General features: G+C 39.3%; 2 protein-coding genes across 5 annotated transcripts in view; one reads left to right on the forward strand and one right to left on the reverse strand.

The window, feature by feature from the left end:
• The window catches only part of TEP1 (telomerase associated protein 1), a 40,198-nt gene extending 37,674 nt beyond the window's left edge, over positions 1–2,524 (forward strand). The window contains exon 56 of the mRNA XM_057488626.1: positions 2,413–2,524. The gene's annotated coding sequence lies outside the window, so the exon portion shown is untranslated. The remainder of the gene's footprint in view (positions 1–2,412) is intronic.
• PARP2 (poly(ADP-ribose) polymerase 2) lies at positions 1,221–11,764 on the reverse strand. 4 transcript variants are annotated; one of them, XM_036880555.2, is made up of 16 exons: positions 11,626–11,764; positions 10,598–10,756; positions 9,589–9,659; positions 8,958–9,008; positions 7,463–7,559; positions 6,941–7,016; positions 6,133–6,235; positions 5,225–5,387; positions 4,833–4,971; positions 3,291–3,354; positions 3,075–3,209; positions 2,693–2,820; positions 2,431–2,530; positions 1,976–2,074; positions 1,610–1,734; positions 1,221–1,491 (listed from the first exon to the last, which is right to left on the reverse strand). In XM_036880555.2, the coding sequence occupies exons 1-16, from the start codon at positions 11,666–11,668 to the stop codon at positions 1,332–1,334; spliced, it is 1,713 nt and encodes a 570-aa protein (XP_036736450.2). In that variant the 5' UTR covers positions 11,669–11,764; the 3' UTR covers positions 1,221–1,331. The 4 variants fall into 4 exon arrangements, with proteins under 4 accessions (XP_036736450.2, XP_057344619.1, XP_036736451.2 ...); XM_057488636.1 differs by having other exon boundaries at positions 11,641–11,760; XM_036880556.2 differs by lacking the exon at positions 1,976–2,074.
• Between the last annotated feature and the right edge of the window lie 349 nt (positions 11,765–12,113).

Here is a 12,113-nt window from a genome sequence, read left to right on the forward strand (position 1 = left end):
AATTCTTGTTTTTATCCCTGCTTTCCATTTTTTAATTTATTGAGTCATTCACTTACATCACTCTTTCTGTGGGTTTTCCATAGATGTCCTTTATCAGGTTGAAGAACTTCCCTTCCATTCTTAGTTTGTTGAATGTTTATCATGAAAGGGTGTTGGATTTTGCCAAATGATTTTTTCTGCATCTAATGAGATGGTCATGTTTCTGTCCTACACTGGTTGATTTTCCCATTTTGAACCAAACTTGTGTTCCTATGATAAATCTCACTTGGCATATAATCCTTTTTATATATTGCTGGTTTAGGCTTGGTAGTATTTTATTTTGCATCTATATTCTTAAGGGATATTGCTCTGTACTTTTCTTTCCTGGTGGTATCTTTATCCGGTTTTGGCTTCATATTGCCTCATGTGTTGGTAAGTATTTTCTTGTTTTTTGGAAGAATATGTAGTCTACTTCAATTTTAATGGTGGCATAGTATTTCAATGAGTGAATATATTTCATTAGTTCCTAATCTATGGATCTTTTTGTATATATCAGTGCTGCAGAGACATAAGCAAACGTACATCTGTAATTTTTAGGTCAAAGGGTGTGTACATTTAAAATTTTGATAGGTATTTTTAACCTGGTCTCTAAAAAATGACAGGCTGTGTTCATTTAAATAACCTTCAGAGTTACCTAAGGAAGTGTGTATGTGTATATCTGTATTGTATGTGTTTTGGAAATAACCTGAAGTCACTGGATCTGACTTGGACTGTGGTACGTCTTAGATAGAGCAGGTTATGTCAAAACTCATTCTTCTCTCTTTCCTCCCTGAGATGTATTTATACTAAGTGACAGTCCTATAAGTGCTTCCCAAACTTTTGGACATCTGCTGAGTCCTAGGATGCTAAGTGGTCAGAGACCTGGTCTGAAGTTGGTAAACTGGGGGAAAAATGCAAGTGAGATGATTTGAATGGGAAAAAGGGAACAATTCAGCCTTTTCTACACCGATACCCTTCCTGCAATACACAACAAACTTCAGTTTACAGAAAAGTTCAATTAAATGGGGAAAAGCGTCAGTTTCCATTAGCATCCTTCAATGCACAGAGGCTATTTATTCAGCTGTGAAAGAACAGGATCCTGAGTAACTTGCAGCTGGCTGTGGGAAACAGAGAAAAACGTGTACTTCCTGTCTTGGAAATGAAAATATACTAACAGAAGAAATAAAGGCCAAACAAGCCAGTGAGATTTGTACTATTTTTATTACATAAAATATCAGAAAACTCAAAATGTTATAAATTGTATATATTCTTGCTTGAAGAGTGTATCTTCTCTGGCTTATTCAATATCAACTTCACCACAGCTGCAGGAAATTAAATCGAATCTTTAGAAGGTATCGCATACGGACCTGGTTGGGGCTATAGACAACAAATTCATTGTAGTTGAGAGTATAACCCTCTGGATTTAGAATTCCCGTGTCATTTGCTGGTCCTAAGGGCACTGTACTCCCATTCCTGCCAAAGGGAAGAAAGTGGGTCAATGTCTGCCTCTGGTTCAGAAGCTGGAATTCAGAAAGTAGAGAGTCTATCTGGCCAGGAAGAGCCTTCTGGTCCTCCAGGTTCTGAGACTTACAGAGTGATAAAGGAGGCAGGACTGGGAGCCATCCTGCCCAGCCCCTTGGTGCTGTGCTTGCCTTGAAGTAATGCTTCTGCCACAGGATTGGCCTCTAGTAGCTCATTACTCTGACCCAGAGCTACCTGCAAAGCAAAAGATGTTTGAATGCCCATATCCAACTGGAATTTGGATGGCTCTAAGTCAAAATGGAAAATCCCATCAGTACTTGCTCACCCTGCTCCAGCAGAGGGATCCAAGGCAATGGAAATTGCCTTGACTCCTCTCTCAAGTTCTCCCAGGTGAACTGCTTGGTTCTGGGGTCAAATTTTTCTCTTTGGAAAACAGGAACTAATAAGAGAGACCATGGATGTATTCCTGCCTCACCTCTGATAAAAGCAACAATCCAGTATCCTTTAGGCGAGAAGCAAAGCAGTAATTGGCACTCTTGGAAGACATGTCGGCAAAGTAGATTCCTTTTCCAAACTGAAATACATAAACACCAAGGTCAGCTGCTTAACCCACTGTTTAGAAGGAGGCTGACACCACTGACCCTGTGTCTCTATTATCTTAAACACAATAGTCTTTTCTTCATTGCCACTCACAATTCTGTTCCAGAGAAGGCAGGCATACTGGTAAATCTCTCCTTTTTTGGGGTAAAGAAAGGATATCTTTAGGAATTTAAAGAAAGAGGGACGTAGTAACAAGTGTCAGGATTATTGGTGAACTGCTTTAATTCTTGGAAAGGATACCACCTAATTCTAATCTAGAAAAAAAAAGACTGAGAAAATTATTGTACCCTTTTCCTTTGTGCTTCTTTCCAGGGTTCAATTTCTACTCACCATGTAGCCTGTGATGGGTGCTTCAGGTGGAGCAACTCGAAGCCCATGGCTCAGGATTCCCACCCAGTTACTCAGCCTGGAACCATGCCATAACAGCATCCTAGTGAAAAGCCATTGTTATTATACTTCCTGTTGCTCTCCTGCAAACATAAGCCATAAGCATAAAAAAGCCAACAGTTGCCTCTGCCATCTTTCTCTATAAGTTTCATAACTGTACTTCAAACAAGGGATTATCTTTCCAAATCCAAAATTAAACTGAGACCTGTTATGAAGGTCATCTCTGAAGGCTTCTTTTTCACCCTCCTTCTCTACTTCAAAGACATCAAGCAAGGTCATAGTATAGTCACTGTGTGTGGGAGCATGAGTAGACTGTAAGTACTGGGAAATTACCTGTGAAGAATGAGAGAAATGGCTGATGTGACTCTATAGAGAACACGGTGAAGAACCTCAGGCCTTCTGGTATAAAGTGGCAGACCTTATGTCTCCCAAATTGTCTCACAAGGCAGTTAGAAAAAGCTCTAACTTTCCAAATTCCTGGTAAACAGAAGGTTTGTGTTATGCAAAAGTTTGCTCTTAGAAGCAGTGAGAACAGTGGGATGGGGAAGGGTAGGGCTTAAAAGTTGGAAAATGATCATTTTTCTTACTTTGAACTCATAGCTTTCATGGTCTAGAGGGTGCAGGGCACAATGTAATTTTCTATAATGTTGGTCCAATGGGTGTTCTAGACTTTGCAGCTCTGTCTTTACCAGCTTAATGGCAATTTCAATGTCTCCCAAAGCCTGAGAGGATGAGATATAGAATCAATTTGGGAGAAACCTGGAACAAGAGATTTAATACTTCCCAATCCATACATATCTCACCTCTAGTAGTTGTACTTTGTCTGACAGTTCTTTCTCTGTCCGGATTAATGGAGGAGTATGGAGTCTAAGATAGAAATATAAGCCATGAGTTCTCTGATGTGTGGACCAAAGGCACATGACTAAAAATAACAGACTAAAGATAGTTCCTTTTGGAAATAGGTATAAGAAACTGGGGTTTTCCAATTGAGAGAGAGATCTGTAGACTTTAACTTCCAAACATATGAAAGGATATTATGTATACTGAGTAGGACAAACTGTAGAGATTTTGACATTTGGGACTAGAGTTAAAATTCATTTTTATAGGATCCTTTGTTTTTTTATATAAGTTTCAAATGTATGGCTTTATAATTCGACATGTGTATATACTACAAAGTGATCACCACAAATCTAGTTACCATCCATCACCATACAGTTGACATCCTTCACTCAAGTAACCTACTTCATAACCCCTTTCCCCTCTGGTATCCACTAGTACCTATTCTTTGTACCTATGAATTCGGTTTTCTTTTTCTTTGTTTGTTCATTGGTTTGTTTAGATTCCACATATGAATGAAGTCATATGGTATTTGTCTTTCTCTGCCTGATTTCTTTTGTTTAGCATAATACCTTCAAGGTTAATTCCATGTTGTCACAAATTGTGAGATTTATTCTATTTTCATCGCTGAATAATATTCCAGTGTATATAAGTACCATATCTTCTTAATCCATACATGTATTGATGGATATTTGTTTCCATATCTTGGATATTGTAAATAATGCTACAATGAACATAGGGGTGCATTTATTTTTTTGAATTAGTGTTTCCATGTTCTTCAGATAAATATCTAAAAGTGGAATGGTTGGGTCATAGTTCTATTCTTAATGTTTTGAGGAACCTCTATATTGTTTTCCATAGTAGCTGTACCAATCTGCAGCCCCACCAACAGTGTATGAGGGTTCCCTTTTCACCACATCCTCTCCAACACTTATTTATTATCTTCTTGATAATAGCCAAATCTTTTCTTAAAAATTGAGTCAATACCAATAAGGAATAGTTTGGACATAATCCTGTCTAGAAGCAGAAGTAGACCTGTTGATCACTCAGGGTTATTTCTAGGTCACAGGGCTCTATAAGCAATAGCAAGAATAAAAACAGAATAAGCACGAGAATACAGACTCAACAAAGATAAATATTTATATACCTACCATCATTTGAGTTCACAGAAATGGTGTTAGTGTGGTTACAGTCACTTTAAAGAATAGGAAATAGGGGATAATATGCCTGAAGGTATTTTATTTGTTGCTTGGATAGCCAGACCAATTTTCTCTTGATTTGGTAGTTTCCACTTGGTCAGAGAGTATGGTTGCAATCAGACTAGAATCTTGCATCCTATACTTATAAGCTGATTAAATAGGCTATCTATAAATCATTTCGGCTCTGTATCTATTTAAGATGATCATTTCCTTAGAAATGAAAGACTAAAAAGATTATAGTTGCTGCGGAGTGATGCAGGGGATATGGTTGGGTAGAAGACCAAGGTAAAGTAACAGCACAGGCCTTACCCAAAGTCATGTGGGATCCTGGTGTAGAATTCATTGCATGCTTCTGTGAGAGCTCGTCCATGCTGGCCATCTCGAATACAATCCTCAATTTTCTTAAGAGACTGGTAACCTGCCTTGATTTGTGCCACGGTCAGCTTCCCTGCAGGACCAGCCAGATCAGACTCAACAACCAGGGTCACATCATGTAAATTAAATTTATGTGCCTGCCCAAAATAGGTTCTCACCTTTCAACTTCCAAAATAGTTCCTCCTCCCCTCACACAACCTCCCACCCCGTATCTTTTTCCTCATTCAGAGTATCAGCAAGCTTTAAATCCTGATGGTGATAAAATATCCCATTAAAAGAACTAAGAAATATGAAGAGAGAATGTAAGGTAGAATCTCAAGTCCTACCAAGTGGGGCTTTCTTGGTATCATATTTCATTTCTACCATCATCTCTTCCATTGCTTGGACATTACAGATCAATTTTATTAGCTCCTGTACACGAAGATCTAGCTGTGACTCTAGTTTCAAGGCGGATTTAAAAGATTCCTCTTTTTTGGTTTCCTCTTCATGCTATAGCAAAAATTAAAAAGTAAAAAGAAAAAAAACCCATAAAATCTGAGAGGATCTATATTAAGTTCTCTGCAAGGACTGGTTCTGTAACATCCCTGGTGGGTGAACATCACCCTCTGTTTGAACATAGGCTGATGTTCAAACATTATTCCATTATTAAGCTAGTAAGAGTACTCAGTGTGAGTCCCCCTTCTAGTCCTACTGCATCCCATAGTTACGCACTCAGAATTAAGTCTAAAATCTCTCCTAATATGATGCTGTTAATATGTAAACACAGCTATTATGTCTCAAATCTTTTTATATTAAAAAGACTGATATCTCTCCATTTTTCAGATATGTGATAGTTTTTAGCATCCTTGTTGCACCTCAGTTTGTCAAAATTAATTTTTTTCACTGTGGTATATAACCAAAAGTGAAGACAACTTTAAATGTAGTTTTATCAAACTATTTACTACTCTTCTCTTGATCCATAACCTTAAGCTTCTGAAAACAATCTAAGGTTTTATAAAATAACATTAATAGTAACAGAGACTAGAAAAGCACATTCTATCCTCATTCTACAGTTCCTCTAAGATTACAAAATTTAGAGAAAGTTACCTGAGGGAACTTTAATTTTTACTTAGGTGGGATACAGCAAGACTCAAGATATCCTAGTTTATTCTAGTCTTGGATCTGGTCTAAACTATTCTGCTAGACTCCCCCCTGATTAAGAGGAAAGTTCCCTCGCCATATGCATAGAGTATACCTGAGTATTGGTGGAATAGTCCATTTGTAGTAAATCGTATTTTCCAGGCACCTTCTCAAACTTCTCATGGTCCTCCCAATTGTTTTTTGTTTTGTCATGGAATCTGTAGAGTCCGAGGTGATGAGAAAAGCTTTATCAATAAGGGTCTGCTATTAGAGATGGGCTTACAATTGTTTCCTTAGACTGAATACTCCCAAATTTTATTTCTCGTAACACAGCTCTTTTACGTATCGACTTTCCATAAATAAGGATTCTGAATTAGGACCTGAATGGACAGAAAAGCTCTGGAGACAAAGGGAGCAAAAAATGGGAGAAAAGGACCTGTGAACTTCCCAAAGGCCCCAGAACACCAAAAAAGCCACTGCGATTAAAGACAAAGATCCCTATACAATATCCTTCTCTCGAAGAAATGTTCCCAGAGACTCCAGAAAGTTCTTCAGCTATGTCATAGTAAAAGAATTTTTAAAACTCAAGTTGGGTATTCTCATACCACTTTTTCCAAATTTCCTAAATTGTTGGTCATATGCTAAATACATTATATTCTTCTGTTTTTAGTCAATTTCAAGGTTCTGGATGATGTAATCCCTAAGGATGCAGTTTGGTATTCTAGTCACAAAATTGTCACAATGTAAAAACATTAACATTTAGGCCAAATCACACTTACAAAATTCTTAAAAAGGTAACATCCAAGAAAATGTATATATATATATATTTTAGTATCATTAATCTACAATTACATGAGAACATTATGCTTACTGGACTCCTCCCATCACCAGGATATTTTTTATACTCATTTCTTAGCACTCACTTCTTCTGAAAGATTTCCTTGGCCTTGTTGAGGTCCCCTGAACAAGTCACCAAGCTGTGCTGCCCCATTTTCCCAACTGCAAAGTAAATGCCACACATAAGATAGTTCCCTGCTTCTTAACCCAAGTCCCTAATAGGAACAAGCCAGCTTTCTAAAGTCTCTCTGCTTAGTATCTGACATGTGGGTAGGAAGGGAAGAAAGGAAAAGTGAAAGGGCTTAGGGAACTGATCCTGTTGATGTTAGTTACCTTCTAATATTAGTTACAGTCGCTGAGCAGCATCAGCAGACAATCACAGGAGCTTTCTCAGCCTCTACAGCCTGTTCTCAGTTCTTCCAATGAGAGCCTCCTATTGAGGATGTATGCCATTCCCCAATTTCAAGAACAATTTGATTCCTAAGCCCCTCTCAAATTACAGAGCCTCCATTCTACCAATTTAAACCCAGAGGGTCTTTTGGTTACTCACTAAGTTGCTTCTGGCTTTTTGAATGACAACTCAGAAAATCCGTAATAGAAGTCATTACCTCGGCCCCATCTCATCCACACACTGAAGTTCTTGTGGGCATCATCTTCTAACAGCTGGATAAGATAGTACTTGTTGTTGTTGAACTGAAGATTGGTCTATGATGAGTAAGAGAAATATGAACATAAAAGGAGAGAAGTTCGCAAATAGAAGCTACTTAAATGAATGACTCATCCTTGGTCACAAGTGCCAGTAATTGCTGTGAGGAAGACAACGGGACAAGAAAATCAGATGCCTGTAACAGTAAGGATAGGAAGGAACTGGGTTTCAATATTAAGCATTAGATTCCTAGGAATTAAAACTGGAACCTGGAAACTTCCTAAAACTATCTACCAACCTCAAATATCCTATATTGATTGGCTCCTGTTTTTTCCTGCCTCGGGTCCCTCCATAGATATTTCCTAGGCCACGTGTGCTTTCCAACTCCCAATCTATTCCCAGTAATTGTTTTCCAAATGGAAATAATTTGGTGCCCTCCAAGGACTGTAACTATTATGCTTCTTTGTTTAGACAACTTTCTCTTTAATAGTTCTAATTACAGTTTTGGTTAGCTGCAGCAATTTGGCAATGAGCTGAGAGAAGAACAATGTTAGGAGACAGAAGATAGGCAGAAACGACTGCCACATCTGTCTCATACCCAACCTATCCAACTTGGAGACATTCAGAGAGAATGTGGCTAGTATCTAAAAAGATGCATCCTGTGAGTACCTCAGCGTGGAGAGTGTGTGGCCCATGATAAGGAAGAGCAGCTGTGCTGTAATATAGGCTGAGCCCTGGGTATCCAGCCATTCTTCTTTGTTAAATGTGCTGCCCCTTCCTAATTCCTGTATGCTCACATTATCAAGTCATTGGCTATTAGAACAAAAGGGGGCCTTAAGATCTTTCCTATCTGCTTATGATATTTTAAGTGAAAGAAATAGTAACAAAAGAATACTAGGTAGCTGGTTAAATTATGTATGATGGATCAATAAATTCAAATATGAAGAGATATTCAGGAAATAGATCAACCAGGAAAATGTATGATTTATTCAAAAGAAAAATAAAGAGGAAAAGTTTAATTAAAAAGAAAAAATTAATAAATCTGCATAAAAATTAAAAATTTCAATAAGGGCAAAAAGTATACCACAAGGACACTCAAAAGGCAAATGACAAATATGTAAAACATATAAAAATTTATATTAGAGACAGAAGACTATTCTCCATATTGTATAAAGTTCCTGGAAGCCAGTAAGTAAAAGACCAACAATCTATTAAAAAATGTGCGAAATGGTATGAACAGAGAATTCACAAGTTCAAGAAAGACACGAAATCTGCAAGAAGATCTTCTCAGGAGGATTCCACTATTAGATAGAATGTGCTAGGGCTGAGTACTTTAGTGTCTGAACCACTAGTGGCTAAATATAAGGGATTTTCAAGTTAAAGACCTGGGCAACGGACACTATCATCCATAATTATCAAAAAGACATTGTCATAAAGAGAACAGTTTTTCCCCTTACCTGATTTAGCATGACATCATAAACATCATTCCCTTCACAGTATACATGGGCCTAGAGAAGAAAAAACTGACTTTAGTATATAGTCTCAGCTCTGATGAGCTCCTAAATGGGGTTCTAAGTTTTCTTCTGCATCAAAGTGTCATTATCCAGCACTAGCAACATCGATCTTCCAGGGAAAGAAATGCAAAAGTATGTTCTTCTACACATAACCTGTCATTCCTATAATGAAAGCACGTTGCCTTTTTGTAATCACAGAAGCATAAATGATTCTAACTCAGCTAAAGGATTCTGCTCCAGAGGAAGCCTTTCTTCTGTTCTTCAAATTATTTTCCCATTCATTAGTAACTCATGCCGTACCAGGGCACAGCCTCATCCGAACAAAGACAGTTCTTTCTTGATAGTGATATAATTTTCTAACTGGGAAAGAGAATGAGGTATGGAAAATGGATGACAACCCCAGAAGTTAATCACTCTGTTTATTAATCCAAAACCCCACTACTCCCACCACTGTTAGCCTTGGAGAATATTTTGGAGATGATTCCTAAAACAAATACCAGCAATGATCAGAGAGGAATCCCAAACAAAAGAACAACTGCTTTCTGAGACATCAATGGGCCAAGCAATCTCTTACCTTTCCCACCTTGGTTGTGCACTCTGGGTCCACGGGAGCTTTGCCTTTTAACAGCAATGTCTTCGCAGACTCTGAGGAAAGATAGATATGTACTATGGCTACTTGTATAGGAATTAAAAATAGCTGTCATGGTTAGAAACCCAGCATAATTAACTTTGCTGTTCCCAAGCAATCCTGATCTGTCTGGTCTCACTCCATTTCAAATACCTGAAACTAAAGATTCTCAGAAAGCAAAGACAGGCACAGTCGCAGGGGGGCCATTAGGTGAGAAATTGGGGGTCAACAGAGGTGAGGCTTACAACCTCACACCCCGTTTTGAGAGAAATCTTCTGCATCCGTGGATGTTTTGTTGCCCTTGTCTAGCTTGGATTAATACTTAGTCTTATAGGCACACACCTGATCATCTACACTTGTCTTCTTACAGCACTAACTTATGCTTTCTATCTTTATCTTGCATCTACCTACCACTTCAGCATTTTATTTAAAAAAATAAAATAAAATAAGGGAGAAATGTGGGATTCACATACAAATCAAGTATAAAAATCAAATGAATAACCATATCTGACTTGTTTATAGTTCATGATGCGTGATCAAAACCGAAAGTTTCTGTGATATGACTGCCCTTGCACTGTTCACCATGTAAGAACTTATTCACTATGTAAGAACTTATTCACCATGTAAGAACTTGTTCGTTATGCTTCAGAAAATTGAAGACTGTTGAGAGTTAGGGTTGGGGTTGACTAATGATTGTGCATTGAGTCCCCTATACAGAATTTTATTGTTGTAAACAACCATTTGATCAATAAATATGAGAGGTGCCCTCTCAAACAAACAAACAAACAAACAAACAAGATTCTCAGAAAGCAGATTAGTTCGGTGGTATGAAAGTCAATTACATCTTTAAGAAAGCAAGAAATAACAGTTGAAAGAACAAGATACCTCCCGTCTTCACCTCTTCCTGAGACCCTCTTACCGGCCTGTCCTCCCCGCCGTACCACAGGAACCTGACCTTGCTTGTCTTCTGTCCTGTCATTATCAGCCTCTTCTCCAGCAACAGGCTGCGTTTTCACCCCCTGCCTCTGGCATCTTCGAGTTTTCTTTGCAGAAGGGTCTTCTGTAGCTGTATTGCCATTATTAACTCTTTCCACTTCATTTAACGCTACAGAAGCTATGGGCAAGAATGGGCAAAGAAGCAAAGAAAAAAAAAAGAATGAGTACACACTGAATCTTTGAAAAAAAAACATCTTTTTAAAGAAATGGTTTTTAAGACAGTTTTGTAAGTATACAAAAAAATAACTGCCACACTACTGTACTTGATAATAGTCTGAGTACTCGCTTCCTCAAGTGCTATTCTAGTAGAGAGAGCCCCAGGGATCTTGTGAGTTCATAACCTGAGGCGTAAGTCTCCCTTCTCTCTTCCGTTTACCTGTGCCCCAATCCCTATCCTCAAACTACCTAAGGTGGTCTGAGATAATGGTTAGAGTGCTCTGGAGTCACACCTTAGAGCCCAGAGCTGTCTCTAATACCTGTGGAACCCTGTTGCCCCAACTGTAAAATCCAGATGACAACGATGGTACCAAAATGGCAGGGTGGACCTACACATTTAAAAACTTGGAACACAGAGTATGACATTTCATCCATTCTAAGACTCGAATTTTACCATCTCAAAGTGGGATGCATCCTTCAATGGATGACATTATAAGCAGTAACTCACATTTTAATTCAAGTCGTTTTTCCTTCCTTAGTGGTACATAAAATAATGATGCACCTTACAATTAATTTTTTAAATTGTATGACAATTGGTATTTAAAACGGTGCTGGCACTATGTTAGTTGTTACAGGTCCACAGGTCCTTATACACAATTGTAATCTAAAAAGCTCTGAAAACCGAAATTTTAAAAATTTACCACTAAACCTAGCTGGGTAGTCAACTGCGAGACAGCGGGTGCTGCGAAGGGGAAGAGCTAGAGCAGAGGGAACCTCTCCTTTCCCGACTTCCCCCCCCCCAGCATTTGCCCCACACTACGCGCTCGGAACCTCGCGGTACGCAACTTCTCGTTCCCCGCCGCCGAGCCGCCATGGAACCCGAGCGGTCGCGGTCACGTCATCAGCTCTCTCCCGTAGTCGCCAGCCCCGAGTCATAGGGCGGGAACATGCGGCGCCCATGCGTCCAGGGGAGGAGACGCCTACGCGCGACAGGGGAGGTATACCGCACGATATTTGCATGTTGCCATGTATTCTGGGAAGTCACCATAACCATTATATGGCTTTAGGTGGGAGAGCCTTATAAATGCGGCTGCGGGCCGCTTTCCGCCATAGGGCGGAGGGAAGCTCATCGTTGGGGCCACGCACTGAGTGCTCTGTGTCACTCTATCCCTTGTCCCCTGGGAAGGTCTGAGTCTAGGGCCAGAAGCGGCCCTAACAGGGCCCTCCCTGAATTTCGGGGAGGTGAGTTCCCAGAGAGTGGGGCTCCGCGCGAGGGCAGACTGGGCAGGAGATGCCATGGACCCCAACCCCAGGGAGGG

Source organism: Manis pentadactyla, chromosome 11, assembly GCF_030020395.1.
Source record: "Manis pentadactyla isolate mManPen7 chromosome 11, mManPen7.hap1, whole genome shotgun sequence".
Classification (NCBI taxonomy): Eukaryota; Metazoa; Chordata; class Mammalia; order Pholidota; family Manidae; genus Manis; species Manis pentadactyla.